The sequence below is a fragment of the Oryx dammah genome, unplaced genomic scaffold (genome assembly GCF_014754425.2).
Source record: "Oryx dammah isolate SB20612 unplaced genomic scaffold, SCBI_Odam_1.1 HiC_scaffold_3, whole genome shotgun sequence".
Lineage (NCBI taxonomy): Eukaryota > Metazoa > Chordata > Mammalia > Artiodactyla > Bovidae > Oryx > Oryx dammah.
Window position 1 is genome coordinate 109,522,885 of NW_024070187.1, and position 16,211 is coordinate 109,539,095.

At 41.2% G+C, this 16,211-nt stretch overlaps 1 protein-coding gene across 6 annotated transcripts in view; it reads left to right on the forward strand.

Annotated features, from left to right (window-relative positions):
• CC2D2A (coiled-coil and C2 domain containing 2A) overlaps nt 1-15,368 on the forward strand; it is a 128,515-nt gene extending 113,147 nt beyond the window's left edge. For 5 of the 6 annotated variants that reach the window (XM_040237545.1, XM_040237546.1, XM_040237543.1 and 2 more), the window contains 7 exons: nt 1,237-1,326; nt 2,847-2,960; nt 5,405-5,539; nt 10,551-10,673; nt 12,513-12,571; nt 13,359-13,533; nt 15,087-15,368. In XM_040237545.1, the coding sequence (XP_040093479.1) occupies nt 1,237-1,326; nt 2,847-2,960; nt 5,405-5,539; nt 10,551-10,673; nt 12,513-12,571; nt 13,359-13,533; nt 15,087-15,275 (885 nt within the window). In that variant the 3' untranslated portion in view covers nt 15,276-15,368. Of the gene's footprint in view, nt 1-1,236; nt 1,327-2,846; nt 2,961-5,404; nt 5,540-6,538; nt 6,630-10,550; nt 10,674-12,512; nt 12,572-13,358; nt 13,534-15,086 lie in introns of those variants that run through there. The other variant, XM_040237549.1, reaches the window with a different exon arrangement.
• The last annotated feature ends 843 nt before the right edge of the window (nt 15,369-16,211 follow it).

A 16,211-nucleotide genomic window follows, 5' to 3' on the forward strand; every position in this document is an offset into this window, starting at 1 on the left:
TGATTCTAATATTTATACAGCAGTGCAAAGAGCCAAAAATAGCAAAATAATCCTGCAGAGTAAGAAGAGCTCAGTGGGAAGATCTACCATGTCATATAGTCACTAAGGTAAAATCGTACTGACACACAGATAAAGAGGAAAATGGAAGAGAATTTAAAAATCCAGAATCAGTCAGTTCAGTCGCTCAGTCGTGTCTGACTCTTTGCAACCCCATGAATCATAGCATGCCAGGCCTCCCTGTCCATCAAAATCCAGAATAGGGCTACACAAATATGACACACTCAAACCTGATGTATGACAAAGCTGGCACTGGAAATTAGTAAAGGAAAAACTATTACATAAATTGTACTGGGATCACTGATTTTACATATGGAAAAAAAGATAAACATCAATTCCTGCTTCACACCATTCAACAGATAGACTGAGAACTTAAATATGAAAGGCATTTTTATCCATAAGACCTAACATAGGAAGATCCTTAAACAAGCCAGAAAAAAAGCACTGACTATAAAGAGAAAGAATAAATTTGACCACATTAAAACTGAGAACATGAGTTTAACAAAAAAACAGCACAAAGGAAATGAAGAGACAAGCCACAATTGGGAGAGGATATTTACAGCTTATATAACAGACAAAAGAATAGTAACTAAAATATATTTTTTTAAAACTACAAATCAACTTTAAAATATACAAAATACTTTAATACAAAGTCACAGAAGTGGAAACATGAAGGGCCAATAAGCATATAAAAAGATGTTCGTCCTCCTTAGAAATTACAGAAACCTGAATGGCAATCACAGCGATGCACCAGTCTTGGTTTCTAAATACCTCTGTCCTCTATCTAAATGCAAAGAGTTGGACGCGACTTAGGGACTGAACAACAGCTATCTAAACAGAACCAGGACTTATTAGAGAAACGGGTGCTCAGGAAAATAAAAGACGATCCTGGAGTAAAAAAAAAAGAAAAAGAAAACGAGGACATTTCAAAGACACACAAGAGCCTTCTGTAAAAGGCTTTCTTCATCTGTAAAAGATGGATAGTAACAATAGTCTTCCTTGGGATGTTTGGAGATTAAACGAGATACTATTAACATAACACTTAGTTAGCACTTGTGAGGATTCATTTTGTTCACATAAATGTCTGTGATACATGAAATTTTCTTGCAAGAAATGAGGTAGAGGATCCAGCTTTCTATTTTCTTGGGACAACAGTTACAGTTAATTTTGTTTAAACAGGAACTGGTGGCCCGATACGTGTCTCTGATTCCTTTCTTGCCCGACACCGTCTCCTTTGCTGGTGTCTGTGACCTGTGGAGCACTTCGGATGTAAGTATTCTTCCTCACAGACATGCTAGCTTCATGGAATATCAGTAAATGGCTTGCTTAATTTTAAATTGCAAAGCCCATTAGTCATTATAAAAGTCTACACAGCCATGTGTCTAACAGAATAAACTAAATTCATTCTGAAGTACTTTTTTCTTCCTGGTTCAATCTACCCAAACTTCAGCAGTTAAGCAAAAACTAATTATTTGTGCATATATACACACACACCCCTACTTCAGATGTCTTAATGCTGATTTGTCCCCCCAAAGTTTTATTCATAAAATAATCAAAATCACATGTTATGTTACATCGGAAATTGCATATTCCCTAATTTACGGGGGCTTCTTAAGGCATGTCATTATTCATTAAGTATTTCTTGGTCCCCTGTCACATGTCAGACACTGTAGAGTTCAGGCTATGAGCAAAATAAACATAGCCTCTGACAACTTGGAACTTACAATCAATGTATGCTAGCTACATAAACTTCGAAATGACTCTTCAATGGTATAAACAAGTATTATCACTGATATTCATTTGGCTTCTGGATCTCAGGTACTGTGTTGGCATAAAGTTGAACTGTGATATACAACTCCCTTTGAAGGATAGCTCTAAAAGGAAGAAACTGAAGTACACTTTAAATTATTTGTTCCCCAATATATTTTGGAAACACAGTGTTGACAATTTTAGAGATAAAATTTCACAACCTTAAGATATTTGAAAGAAGACATACCATGAATAGAAGAGCTATGTGCTCTAGAGCCAGACTGGCTTTCCACTTCCTAGGTATTGCTTCATCTCTCTGTACCTCCACTTCCTCATCTGTAAAATGGGAAGATGGGAGTATGGCCTTCAAAGGTTTATTCCAGGATCCATTGAACTGACTCATGCGGTGTGCTTAAAAACCAGTGTGGCGGCTGGGATGGGAGGACAGGATGTGAACAGGCAGAGCACAGAGGATTTCCAGGGCAACGAAAACACACCACATGATACGACAAGGACCGATCTGTCAAACCCACAGAATGTACAGCACCAAGAGGGAGCCCTGTATGTGAACTACGCTCTTTAGGTGATTCTGGTGTGTCAGGGTAGGCTTACCAGCTCTAACACGCGTCCCGCTCTGGTTGGGCACGTTGATGATGGGAGAGGATGTTGCTGATGTGCATGTGTGAGAACAAGAAAACATGGGGAATATCTGTAGCTTCTTTCCAGCGTTGCTGTGGAGCTAAAACTGCTCTAGAAAATAAAGTCTTTAAAAAGAAAGTGTCAGCACATAGAGGGCTATCATATACAAGTTCAACATGAAAACTGAAACTTTGAAATTTATCTCCCTGACCCCACCCCATAATCAATTCTAGAAATTCATGTCATTGAAATGTCAGAGAAAACACCATGTCCAGCTAAAATTGGATGTTTTTTTTTTTTTAACAATATCTCTTATCCTTTAAAACACTCATTTTAAGAGTTATACAGCCCATCTAGAGTGAAGCAGCCAATGAACATAATTTTTCTTTCCTTTTGTTCAGCAATTTCTCGATCTCCTGGCAGGAGACGAAGAAGAACATGCAGTTTTACTATGCAATTACTTCCTCTCCATGGGAAAGAAGGCCTGGCTGGTGACGGGCAACGCTATTCCCGAGGTAAGACTATTAGGCTGGCTCTCTCTGAGAATGTCATTGTCTAACATGGTGCTGTTATGTTCCAGGTTATGGGCAGGACTTATTTTCATAGCAGTTATTTCCAAGAGGAGCTGCAAAGAAAGTAGCCCAGAGAAGCCACAGTAGGGAGAGAGAGCCTGTGATGAGACATGACAGGTTTTTTGGGGTACTTGAGCCCTATACGTTTGAGGGTGTTCTGGGCAAATCTGAGCCCTTTTCCACCCATCACCCCCACCTGGCTCTGCCCTCCCGCCCATCTTACGAAGAGTTCTGATTCCCTCAGCGATCGAATGTTATTCATGCCAAGGAATGAAAGGATCTGAAGAAGTGTGGCAGGGGTAGAGATCCTTTCATGCCTGCTTCTTCCATAAGCAGCTGCTGTTAAGCTGCCATGCGAAGCGGAACAAGGCAGATAACCACAGGGGCAGAGAAGAGAATGGCTGCGCCGTGTACTGGTATCATTGTTACTTCTATTAGACCGGAAGCAGAGACTGCTAAAATTTGTTTCCCCAGCCCACTGCAAATACCCCTAAACTGGGGGCAGGTTGGGGGTAATTTGAGGGTACAAATTTTAAAAAGTCACATGGATTGAAGCAACTTATCTTAAAAGTGTTTCAGAAAACAAGCTCCCAGGCTCTGGGAACCCTTGGTGATTAGACAGCACAGGCTGCTACTAGACAGGCAAGATCACAACTCAACCCTAAGGCATTCTCAGTCACTGTCTTCCAGAGAGTCTGGTACCAGGAAAAGACTACAGGACTAGGAAGTCCCCAGGCCCGGGTTCAAGGCTCTGGCCACTCCTCACGAGCTGTGTGACTCTAAGCCAGTCGCTTCACAACTCTGAGCCTCATATAAAGAAAGTTGGGGTGATAATTTCTACCCTGCCTTTCCCAGAAGCCTAGACTGAGCATCAGTGAAATCACACACAAGAAATAAATGAATGAATAAATGCACACTGTAAAAGGAGGGGCTAATAATACATGAGTATTCAGAAGAAAACGTTAACATCCCTCTGCAGGTTTTCACTCCCAAGCCCACCCCTCCTCGGGTCTATTTAACCATCAGGAGTTCAGAAGTATCCTTTCACAGTACTTTCTATTGGTTTATGTAGTTATAAAAGTGTATCAAACATCAATTCCTGTATTAGAAACAGGAATTTTCTAATTCTGTTTAGAATTTTCCTTCTAAACAGGAATTAGAAGTATTATTCACATATAATCAGCCTTCTGAATACTTAAAAGGCAAACTTTCTGACTCTAAAAAGAAAACCCAGTTACTATTTATTTCCATCAATAATCATGCTTCAGCCAATCTTAAGATATCTTGCCATTTTCAACACCGTGGATGGACCTAGAGGGTACTATGCTAAGTGGAATAAGTCAGAGAAAGACAAATACTGTAATGTGGAATCTAAAAGCCAAAGTAAGTTAACAAAATAATGAAACAGAAATAGAGTCATAGATACAGCAAAAAACACAGGTGATTGCCAGTGGGGGGGACGGTGGCAAGGAGAGAAATATGTGAGGAGGGCTAAATACAAACTTTCAGTTACAAAATAAATGAGTTACAGCTACTCATTATGAAATGTACAGTGTGGGAAATATAGTTAACAATTATGTAATGTCTTCATATGGTAACAGATGATAACCAGACATCACGATGATCATTTTGAAATGTACAGAAATATCAAATCATCATATTGTTTACCAGGAACTAACATAGTGTTGTAGGTCAGTTATACTCCAGAACAAACAAACTCATAGAAAAGAGATCAGATTTGTGGCTACCAGAGGCAGGGGACTGGGGAGTGCATTGGAATTAGATGAGGTAATCAAAGGGTACAAACCTCCAGTTATAAAACAAGTTCTCAGGATGCAATGTACAATATACTAAAGATAATTCACACCGCTGTACATTATAAATGAAAACTGTTAAGAGAGTAAATCTTAAGGGTTCTCATCACAAGAAAAAAAAATTCTTTTTCTTGTTTATTTAAAGATATCTATATGAGATGATGGATGTTCACTAAATGTGTTGTGGTCATCATTTCATGATGTAAGTAAGTCAAGTTATGTTGTACTCCTTAGACTTACACAGTGCTGTATGCCAATTATATCAATAAAATTGAAAATATATGTATCCCATTTAACTTTTAAAAACAAGATCCATTGGTTCGGTAACATGACCACTATTCTATTCCTATTTGGTCACCACACTGAAGTAGTTGCAGGTGCAAGAATTATGCAAGAGTAAACTTTCAACTTTATTAATTCAACATAATCTAGAACTTCAAACTAATTTTCACCATTAGCCATGGGGTTTAGAAATTAGATGTCCAACTAAAATAATGAACTGTCTGTACAAACTTCTCTTGGCCCTAATTGCATAATTAATTGGAAACTGGTTTAATGGCTGTTTTCTTTCAGGGTCCAACCGCCTATGTGCTAACTCAGGAACAAAGTCACTATTTAATATGGAACCCCTGCAGTGGACATTTTTATGGACAATTTGATACTTTCTGCCCCTTAAAAAGTGTGAGCTGTTTAATAGGTCCTGATAACGTAAGTATTACCATTTTCTCTGAAATATGGTTGATTGACTATTTTTTTAACTGACCTATTAATTTTAATAATATTTTTGTACCAGAAAATTTACATATATGTGTATATGTGTGTGTGTATATATAGATATATATAAAATTGTTGCTGTTCAGTCACTAAGTCACTTCCAACTCTTTGCAACCCCATGTACTGCAGCACGTCAGGCTCCTCTGTCCTCCACTATCTCCTGGACTTTGCTCAAGTTCATGTCCATTGAGTTGTACTGGACCTGGTGGCTCAGACCGTAAAGAATCAGCCTGCAATGTAGGAGGTCCAGTTTCGATCTCTGGGTCAGGGAGATCCCCTGGAGAAAGGCACGGCACACCACTCCAGTATTCTTGCCTGGAGAATTCCACGGAGTGAGGAATCTGGCGAGCTGCAGTCCATGGGGTCACAAAGAGTCAGACGTGACTGAGAAACTATCACTTTTACTTTTCATACTCAATTAATTATTGAGTTGGTATTGGTAATTAAAGATAGTGTCAAGCAAATGTACTCTATAAGGCACTGGTTAAAAACATGAGTTATTAGATCTCACTGCCTGAGTTTAAACTCCAATGTCAATGTTTACCAGTTGTGTATGCTTAGGAAAGTTTCTTAATCTTAAACAGCATCAGTTTCTTCCCCGGTTAAATGAAGGTATTTGCTAGTAGCTACAGAGTAGTTGTGAGAAGTAAATGAGATAATCAATACAAAGCAGCTAACACACAGTAGCAACCCCGTGTTGGCTCCTGTGACTGTTTTTATAATCATCTACCTTAGGAATCTCTGAACTTAACCTGTCAGAAGAATCATTTGAACAGGTAGCCCCAATATATGTATTCTTATTTGTGAATTATATACTTACTTATCGATACATTATTTACATTACACACGGAAGACATATCTTTCTTAAAGAGAGAGAATTAGAGGGTCTAATATTTCTTCCCGGGTCACTGTGATGTGCATCCTACTGCGAAGGCCCCTGGTCTGCGGGTTACTACCAGAATTAGAGATAAGATACACGGAGCACCCGGTGAAGTACCTATCTGCCATAGGGACTCAGCAGATGGTAACTATTATTAACCACAAGTGTGAAAAGAGAAGTGCAGCATCCCGTGTGCATGGTACTATTTTTAATTAAAAGCATTGGGATAATCAGATGATCTGCTAAGCTCCATCTACATGTAGAGAAGCACGTTAAGGTCGTATTAGTAGTCAGGTAGAGTCAGTGGGTACTGGAAAAGCCTTCGAAGAATTCCACCCTCTGTCAGAATTATTAGCTCTCAAAACAATTACCGTATGGCTGACCAATTCACATAAAGCCCAAGTGCTGTGAGCAAGAAAGAAGCCTTTCCTCCTCTTCTGGCAATATGGACAGCGGTGGCTCAGGGTGCCAGCAGCAGCTGGGAGGGAACCTGCTCGAAGCCTCGGTCGCCCTCCAGAGAGGACCCGCCTGGGGATCACTCTCTGGGTCCGGCCCTCTGCACCTCAGCTGCCTCTGCTCCACCACCTCCTTAGAGACTCCAGGCTTTCTCCTCCTTCACTCCTTTCCCAAGAAGTCAGGCCCCTCCATCCATGTTTGTGTTTCCACTCCTGCTCCAACACTTGCCTCTGTAAGTTTTCTCTATCATTCTCTATCGATAGGCTTCTTCCAACCCAGCTACACCCTAAACTACCACTGCCCCTCCTCCTCTTCCTTCCAAAATCCTTTAAATTCTATTTATATGCCCGGCTTCCACTTTCTCAGACTTTATTGCTGTTGTTAAGTCACCCAGTCATGTCCGACTCTTTGCGACCCCATGGACTGCAGCACACCAGACCTCACTGTCTATCACCAACTCCCAGAGTTTGCCCAAGTTCATGTCCATTGCATCAGTGATGCCATCCAGCCATCTCATCCCCGATGCCCTTTTCTCCTTCTCAGACTTTAATCCTCTATAATCTAGTCCTCTTCCCTGATCAGCCTACAGAAATAAACTCTGAGAAGTACCATTGTCTTGCTAATGGATAAATAAATCCAATGGTTTATTTTCCTCACTCACTTCTCCTTGTCTATGGCGCATGACACAACTAATCACTTCTTCATGAAAAAAAAAAAAAATACCACTTGCCCATCCTTGGTTTACTAGTAAAGGACTGTTGGTTTTCATTTCTCTGCAATAGCTTCTCAGGTGTCTGCCACTAACTTTTCTTTCCACACTTTGAAAGTAGATTTTCCTGAAAATCCTATATTTAGATTTCTTGCAGAACCACACTTATTATTAATTATAGCTCTATCTAGTTTATCCTGGCAAAAAAAAAAAAAGTCATAATTCTATCACTAGCCCAGAAATCTTTGGAACGTGAATTTTCAACTGTTTGCTAGACAGCGAGGTGCTGATCAAAATCTCAAACTCAGGACATCCATAACTCAAATCGTTTTTCCTTTATCTCTGAAAACAGCCACTCCTCCTGGCCCTCCCACTTCTACATAGGTCAGTCACTCAGATTCAAACCCCATAACTGTCCTTGAGTTTACCCCTCCCCTACTTCCTCTTACTTCAATCCTATTAACAGATATTAGTACGAAATGATACAGATACCACCCCTTCTGTTTTCCAGGTCATGTCATTATTATTTCATCCTGCATTACTATAAATAACCAACTAAATAATCTGTCTCCAGTTCAGTCCATCGTTTGGTCCACCGATGCCTGGTTATTTCCGAATGTTCAGCTTTCCTCATGCGATGGCTCAGAAAGTAGTGAAGGCACCTCACTGTATATAAATTTAAAAATAAACGTCTCACCTTGGATTCTAATCTGACTTCAGCTCTCTTCCCAGTGCTATTTCCGACTGCTTTTCTGCACATTCCCTACCCGACAGCCAGACTGTAGTTCTTAAAACCCTTGCCTTCTTAAAACTACTTGCCCCTATCCCTGTCTAATCTCCAGAGCAAATAATAGTCCTGTTAAAACAGAAGGTAGATTTTCATCCCTCTGCTTAAAATACTCCAGTGACTTCTTGGCTCACTCCAGAGTCAGAGCCTCAGTCTTTACAATGGCCCCGAGGTTTCTTCGACCTGACACCTGCCTGGCCCCATCTTCACTGATCCCGTTCTTGCTTCTGCGTGCCCACTCCTCTGAAGTCACTTTGTTTCTCTTTGCTGTCCCTCAAACGCTCTTTGCGTTTGCTATTTCCTCTGCATGGATGACCCCTTCCCTTACCAGACAGCTTCATTAATCTTCCCTTCACTTCATGCTCTCTCCAGTGAAAACATCCGTGTGTGTGTGTGTGTAGTCAGTTATGTCCGACTCTGCGACCCTGTCCACGGATTCTCCGGGCAAGAATACTGGAGTGGGTTACCACTCCTGCCTAGCCTCCAATCTCACCTCTTACTGCATAGCTTTCACTATAACCCGTGTAAGTTTAACTATTGCCACAACAAAACACTAAAAACTCATTCCCAAACTAAACGGCTTCAGACAATTATTCTCATGAACCTGTGAGTCAGCCAGGATGGTTCTGCTGACAAGGCTGGGAGTGCCCTGCTTCATGCGTTTTTATTCTGGGGCTTGGGGCAATGACAGTCAGCAGGGGCACGAGAGGGCAAGCAGAAACATGCAGAGCCTCTTCGGGGGCTGGGACACAGAATACCGACACTGCTGTCCCTCTCTACTTAGCAGAAGAGCCAAGGAAATACATTTCCAATCTCTACCCTTTTAGTGGAGGGCTTCCCGGGTGGCTCAGCGGTAAAGAATCCACCTGCTAATGCAGGAGATGCCGGTTCAGCCCCTGGGTCAGAAAGATCCCCTGGAGAAGGAAATGGCAACCCACTCAAGTATTCTTGCCTGGAGAATCCCATGGACAGAGGTATCTTGACGGCTACAGTCCATGGGGTTGCAAAAGAGTCGGGCACAACTTAGTGACTAAACAACTGCCAAGTAACAGGGCAAAGGCTGTGGGTAGAGGCAGGGGTGCAGAACTGGGCCAGTGATACCCTCTCCCACGTCATGTATCGCCTTCTAGCCCATGTATCTGTTTGTCTGCACTGTCTTCTCATTAGCTACTACCTGCCGGTAGAAATTCTTGTTTCATTTACAGCTTTATCCACGACTGTATTAGAACTGAGCCTAGATATAAGACACTTGACGATTATGTTGAATGGGACAAATTCACCACTCAGGCGCACAGTTACAGGTAGGTAGTCATGCCTATCATATGCCAACCAGGAGCTGTGCCAGACACTAATGACACAGTGGTGAATAAGGCACGGGACAGAAGTCCTCAGGGAAACATCTCAGTCTGGTGAGACAAACAACAATAAATACGAACAGTAGTAATAAAATAGCTAACAGCTCCTGAGGACTTAGTATGTACCAGGCATTGTTCTAAAGAGATGTAAATAAACTAACTCGCTTAACCTTATGCGGTAAGTATTCTTATCCCACTTTTATAGAGGAGGTAAGTCTCTAATCATAGGAACTACCTTGTCTCAGCAATCTGCATTCAATAGTAAGGTGCACCTTGACTGCTGCTGCTGCTGCTAAGTCGCTTCAGTCGTGTCCGACTCTGTGCGACCCCATAGACGGCAGCCCACCAGGCTCCCCCGCCCCTGGGATTCTCCAGGCAAGAACACTGGAGTGGGTTGCCATTTCCTTCTCCAATGCATGCAAGTGAAGTCACTCAGTCATGTCCGACTCTTAGCGACCCCATGGACTGCAGCCTACCAATCTCTCCGTGAGATTTTCCAGGCAAGAACACTGGAGTGGGGTGCCATTGCCTTCTCCCGCACCTCGACTGCAGGTATACAAAAATGTAAAGAAATGGCCCATGGCAACTGCGTGATGCCACTGATTGTAAAATGCTTGTCGAAGTTAAGAATCAAAACATGACAAAAAATGGGCAAACAGTGTGTCGTCTTGCTGCCTCTCTGCTGCCTCTCTCGAAACACTCACACATGTATACACATACATCTGCCATATACACTAATATAGTCTTGTCTTTTTTAGATTTGGTTTAATATTCAACAATATGATTCCCCACTACGGATAAATTTTGATATCACCAAGCCCAAGCTATGGAAATCTTTCTTTTCAAGAAGTCTTCCATATCCCGGCCTTTCCAGTGTTCAGGTATGAATGTATTTTTATTAACAATTAAATATAGACAGACAGGTCTTCCCTGGTGGTTCAGATGGTAAAGAACCTGCCGGCAATGGAGGAGACGTGGGTTTGATCCCTGGTTTGGGAAGATCCCCTGGAGAAGGAAATAGCAATTCTCTCCAGTGTTCTTGCCTGGGGAATCCCACGGACAGAGGAGCCTGGTGGGCTACAGTCCATGGGGTTGCAAAAGAGTCAGACAAGACTGAACAACTAATACTTTCACTTTCAAATGCAGACAAAGAAAGGGAAGAATTTGACATCGTTATACTGGGTAGCCAGATATTTTTTGATCCTTAATTCTACTCCTAGGTATTTAGTCTAGGATAACACTTCATTTTCAAACTTAGTTAAGCCCAATTCCCAATAAGAAACAGACCATCATATGATGAACCACTATACACATACATAAAAGAATAAATTTGATAGAGTCCTTTGATTTAAAAAAGTGCCACAAAATATATTTCATTTAATTTTTCAGATGCTGGTCTCAATTCACTAAATTAATTTCATCACGTTTCATGCTGAAACATGAAATCAAAGTTCAGGGCATGATCCAGGAAGGACTCATTAATTTAGAGGGTCCTGGGCTTCCCTGGTGGCTCAGAGGCTAAAGTGTCTGCCTGGAATGCAGGAGACCTGGGTTTGATCCTCTGCATCAGGAAGATCCCCTGGAGAAGAAAAGGGCAACCCACTCCAGTACTCTTGCCTGGAGAATCCCATGGAGGGAGGAGCCTGGTGGGCTCCAGTCCATGGGGTCGCAAAGAGTCGGACACGACTGAGCGACTTCACTTCACTGGACATTATTAGATTATAAATAGTAAGCCTGAGATGTATTACTAAACCTTTAAATTTGATAGCTGTAGTTATATACAAACTGTGTAATATAAAATGTATTCTTTGCTGTGGATCAAATCTTTCCAAAAGATGTTTTAAGAAAAATCACTGTAGAGAAATTCTTCATGGATACAAGGTAACGTAAAAGTTTTCATAGAAGAATTGTTTGCAGAAGCCTAAGGACTGGCACTGGAGAAGGCAATGGCAACCCACTCCAGTGTTCTTGCCTGGAGCATCCCAGGGACGGGGGAGCCTGGTGGGCTGCCATCTATGGGGTCACACAGAGTCGGACATGACTGAAGCGACTTAGCAGCAGCAGCAGCAAGGACTAGAAGGACAGAAGGGGTAAATTATGGTATATATAGTGGGATATTTTATAGCAGTTACATGAATGAATCAATATTTATGAATCTTAGTTAAGCACACTGAAAATACGTATTTGCTATCCTCTCTAAATATGTTAAAGGGGAAAATTATATGTTCACAGGATAAAATTACTAAAGTTTAGAAAAGTGAAAAGCAACACAGTATACTGTTTAGGGATATGAATATCTGTAGTTAAATCACGAACACATTTCACTAATTTGCCTGTCTCCACTGACTATAACGTAAACACCACAAGAGCAGGGATTCTGTTCATATGGGCTACATCCCCTTCAGCTGTTTAAGTGCCCGACACACAGTAGGTCTTCAATACATGTTGAATGAAAGAGTGCTGAAAAAGCAATTTCAGATTGTGGTTACTTCTGTGAGAGAAAGGGTAATAAAACTGAGAAAGAACTACGCAGCACTGTAATTTATTTGTGATGCTTTACTTAAAAAGTAGAGCTTGGGTACACTGGCATTTGTGATATTATCCTAACTCAATGAAGAGTTCATAATCAAAAAAAAAATTTAGAGAAGGATGTACAGCTATTAAAATAAACTGTAACTGATTCCTAAAAATTTCTCAACTATTTTTTTTTTCTTTTATAGCCAGAAGAGCTTATTTACCAGCGCACAGACAAGGTGGCTGCAGCTGAACTGCAAGACAGGTCACATGATAACCCATAAATCCACATGCAGTCTGTCACTAGGAGTGTTACTGTCAAACAAAACAGTTCTCAGCCTAGATCAGTGTAAACGGCAATTAAACTTTAATTCGTGTTTACAAAGTTCCGACGTGGTCTCTAAATCCCAAGGCTCTGGCATCAGCATGGTGCGAGCCACAGGGCAGTGAAGTCCAGCACTAATAGGTAGTTCTCCAGAAACTTCCCCCCAGATTAGAGTTCAACAGCATGCCATGCATGGGTCCCGTGCAGCAATCTCACAATCCTTGGCTTAAATAGGCCCATTTTGTCCCATCAGTGGTTCAGTGAACTTCAGCTACTTTCTAAACCTAGCACATGAGATTAATAGATGACTGGTAAGAGCCTGTTTGAGGCCCATAATGCTTATCATGAACCCTGTTTTCCCAGTTTCACAAGGCTCAGAGAGGTCCGTGTACTTGTCGGGTGTTTAGCGGGCTTCTGAGCCCAGCCAGACCTTTCTAGTTCCAAAGCCTGTGTGTCCTTTCTGCTGTCTCAGGCCACGGGAAGAGGTGCATGTCAAACTGTGCAAGATCACAGTGAGCCTTTTATGGTATTATTACTAAAAAACATCAATTTACTCTCAACTCCAAATTTAAAATAAAGCTGTGAGATCCTGAGAACAACTAATTCCTGGAAAAAAAAAAATCTTGTTTCTGCTAAAAGTTTCAAAATGCTTTTTTTGGTACTTTTGTTTACAAGGGAAAAGTCAAGTCACCCCAAAAAATGGAGCCTATTTTTTTTTAATAAACAGGATTGAAAAAATACTAAAAGAAAAAATCATGGACTGGCGGCCACGCCATCTGACTCGGTGGAACAGATACTGCACGTCCACGCTGCGTCACTTCTTGCCTCTCTTAGAAAGGAACCAAGACGACGTGGAGGACGACCACAGAGCAGAACTGCTCAAACAGCTAGGAGACTACAGGGTAAGCGGTCCATTTCGAACTGGAAAGTGCTCGGTACGATGGGCTTTGGAATCAAAATGCCTAGATTACTTCCCAGACTATACAGATGAAGCAGCAGAGATTAAAAACTGTAAAAGTTCCAAGCTCAAGAATGAACCCACCACTAAATAGCAAAATGTCTCTAAAATGGAAATATCACCATTTTTTTGGTAGGAGGATCCTATGAAAAATGTCTTTTATAAAATTGCAAGAGTATTACATAAAATGAAAATGTCTGGCTAAATCATGTTAGACTCAACTGAGCATAAAGGTGAAGCCAACCATTCCTGAGCAGACTTTAAGGATATGACTTTATCTTGATTGCTTTTTGTTGCTAAGAAAAATTCTCCTTCCTAGGCAATAGATACTCTCTACTGTCAGCAGTGCTGTGTGTTCATACCCTATAGCTGGATACCAAAACCTTGAAAGCAGTGGCAAACTAAACAGTAAGCCTCATTGGTCAACAGTATGAAACCAAGCTGGACATTTTTAAAGCTATTTCATTTTACCTCTGGCTGCACTGGGTCTTTGTTGCTGCACACGAGCTTTCTCTAGTTGCAGCAAGGGCCACTCTAGCTGCGAGGCGTGGACGTCTCACCGTGGTGGTTTCTCTGGTTGCAGAGCACAGGCTCTAGGCGCGTGGGCTGAGTAGCGGTGGTTCACGGGCTTAGTTCCCCACAGCATGTGGGATCCTCCCGGACCAGGGACCAAACCCACGTCCTCTGCATTGGCAGGTGGATTCTTAACCACAGGACCACCAGGAAGGTCCCAAGTTGGACATTTAATTCTATTCAGTGACTAAAACTTACCCTTTAACTTCTAAGGCTAGGTTTCAGCTGGGATGCTTTCAAGTAACAGAAAACTTATTTCAAACAAGCATGAGCATTAACAACCTATGGGCTTATTAGGGTAAATTTTAGGGGTGAGTAGCTATTGGGGCCATACCCCATGTCTGCACGTCTTCCCACTCTGCCCTCCTCCATGTGATGGCATCGTCCACAGACTGGTTTTCCTCATGGGAGCACAGGAATAGTTCCTGGTCGCACTCATATATGGACACACATGGGCTGGAATAGTTCCTGGTACGACTCACAAAGCGACACACATTGCTCCAAGCAGCAGAGAACATCTGTATGCCAGTATTCCTTACAAGTTTCCTAGATTACATACCCTCTTTCCTGTAGATCAACACAGGCCAGGTAGAATGTGTTAATCTACCCTAGGGTCCTGGTACTGCATGGGTTTCTTTCTATGCAAACTCAGGGCTATGAGGAAGAAGGAAGGGAACAGTGGAAGGTGGCTGGGATTAACAGGTATCTTAAACATCAAGTCAGTATGTTAGCAATTAAAACACTTAGCCTCTCTCCATTTTCTATAATGCTCACATATAGCTGAATAGAAAAACAAAGCTAAATAAATGACTTTAAAACCCAAAAGGAAGACTTCCTACTTAGAACTGCACATACTTAATTAGGCGGGAAACACAGTGAAAACTTCACATTCAGTAATGATTAAAATGTTTTGTTTTCCTGCAGTTCTCTGGATTCCCCCTTCACATGCCATACTCCGAGGTGAAGCCTTTGATTGAAGCTGTGTACAGCACTGGAGTACATAATATTGATGCTCCTAATGTTGAATTTGCTTTAGCTGTGTATGTCCACCCATACCCCAAAAATGTTTTGTCTGTCTGGATCTATGTTGCCTCCCTTATACGAAACAGATAATACTTCCCTGTATGTTTTATATCATGTAAAATTTATAATTAAGATATGAGAATATTTTTTTAAGTGCTCTTATCTGTCAGAGGAAAGAAAATACTTGCAAATAATGAAATAAAATTATCATGATTTTCAAAGTGTGCAAATTTTATTTAGCAGTCTGCCTTGTCTCTGCCACTCTGACCCTAAATTCAACTGTGACAACTCAGAGTTCCTATGGCCTTTATAGCTCTATGCTTTTGCACTTGGCTCACCTTCTACTGAGAATGATCTTCTTCTTTGCCAGTAAGATATCCTGTGCTCTTAGATAGAAAGAATTAATATTGTTAAAATAGCCATACTACTCAAAGCAATCTATAGATTTAAGGTGCTCACTATCAAATTACCCTTGACATTTTTCACAGAACTGGAACAAATAATCCTAAAATTTATATGCAACCTCAAAAGACCCAGGATTGCCAAAGTAATCCTGAGGACAAAGCAAAGCAGGAGCAGCAGCCCTCCCAGACTTAAGACAACACTGTAAAACTACAGTAGTCAAAACAGCATGGTACCGGCACAAATACACACATACAGATCAACAGAACACAACAGAGGCCAGAAATAAACCCACACACCTATGGACAACTGATCTTCAACAAAGAAGGCAAGGATACACAATGGAGAAAGACAGTCCCTTCAGGAAGTGGTGCTGGGAAAGCCAGTTAGCATCATGGAAGTCAATGAATTTTACACACATACTCACACCATGAACAAAAATAAACTCAAAATGGCTTAAAGACTCAATCTAAGACATGACACCATAAAACTCCTGGAAGAAAACAAGGTAAAACATTCTCTGATTTAAATCACAGCAATTTTTTCTTAGATCAGTCGCCCAACACAAAAGAAATAAAAAACACACAAATGGGACCTAATCAAACTTAAAAAGATTTTGCACAA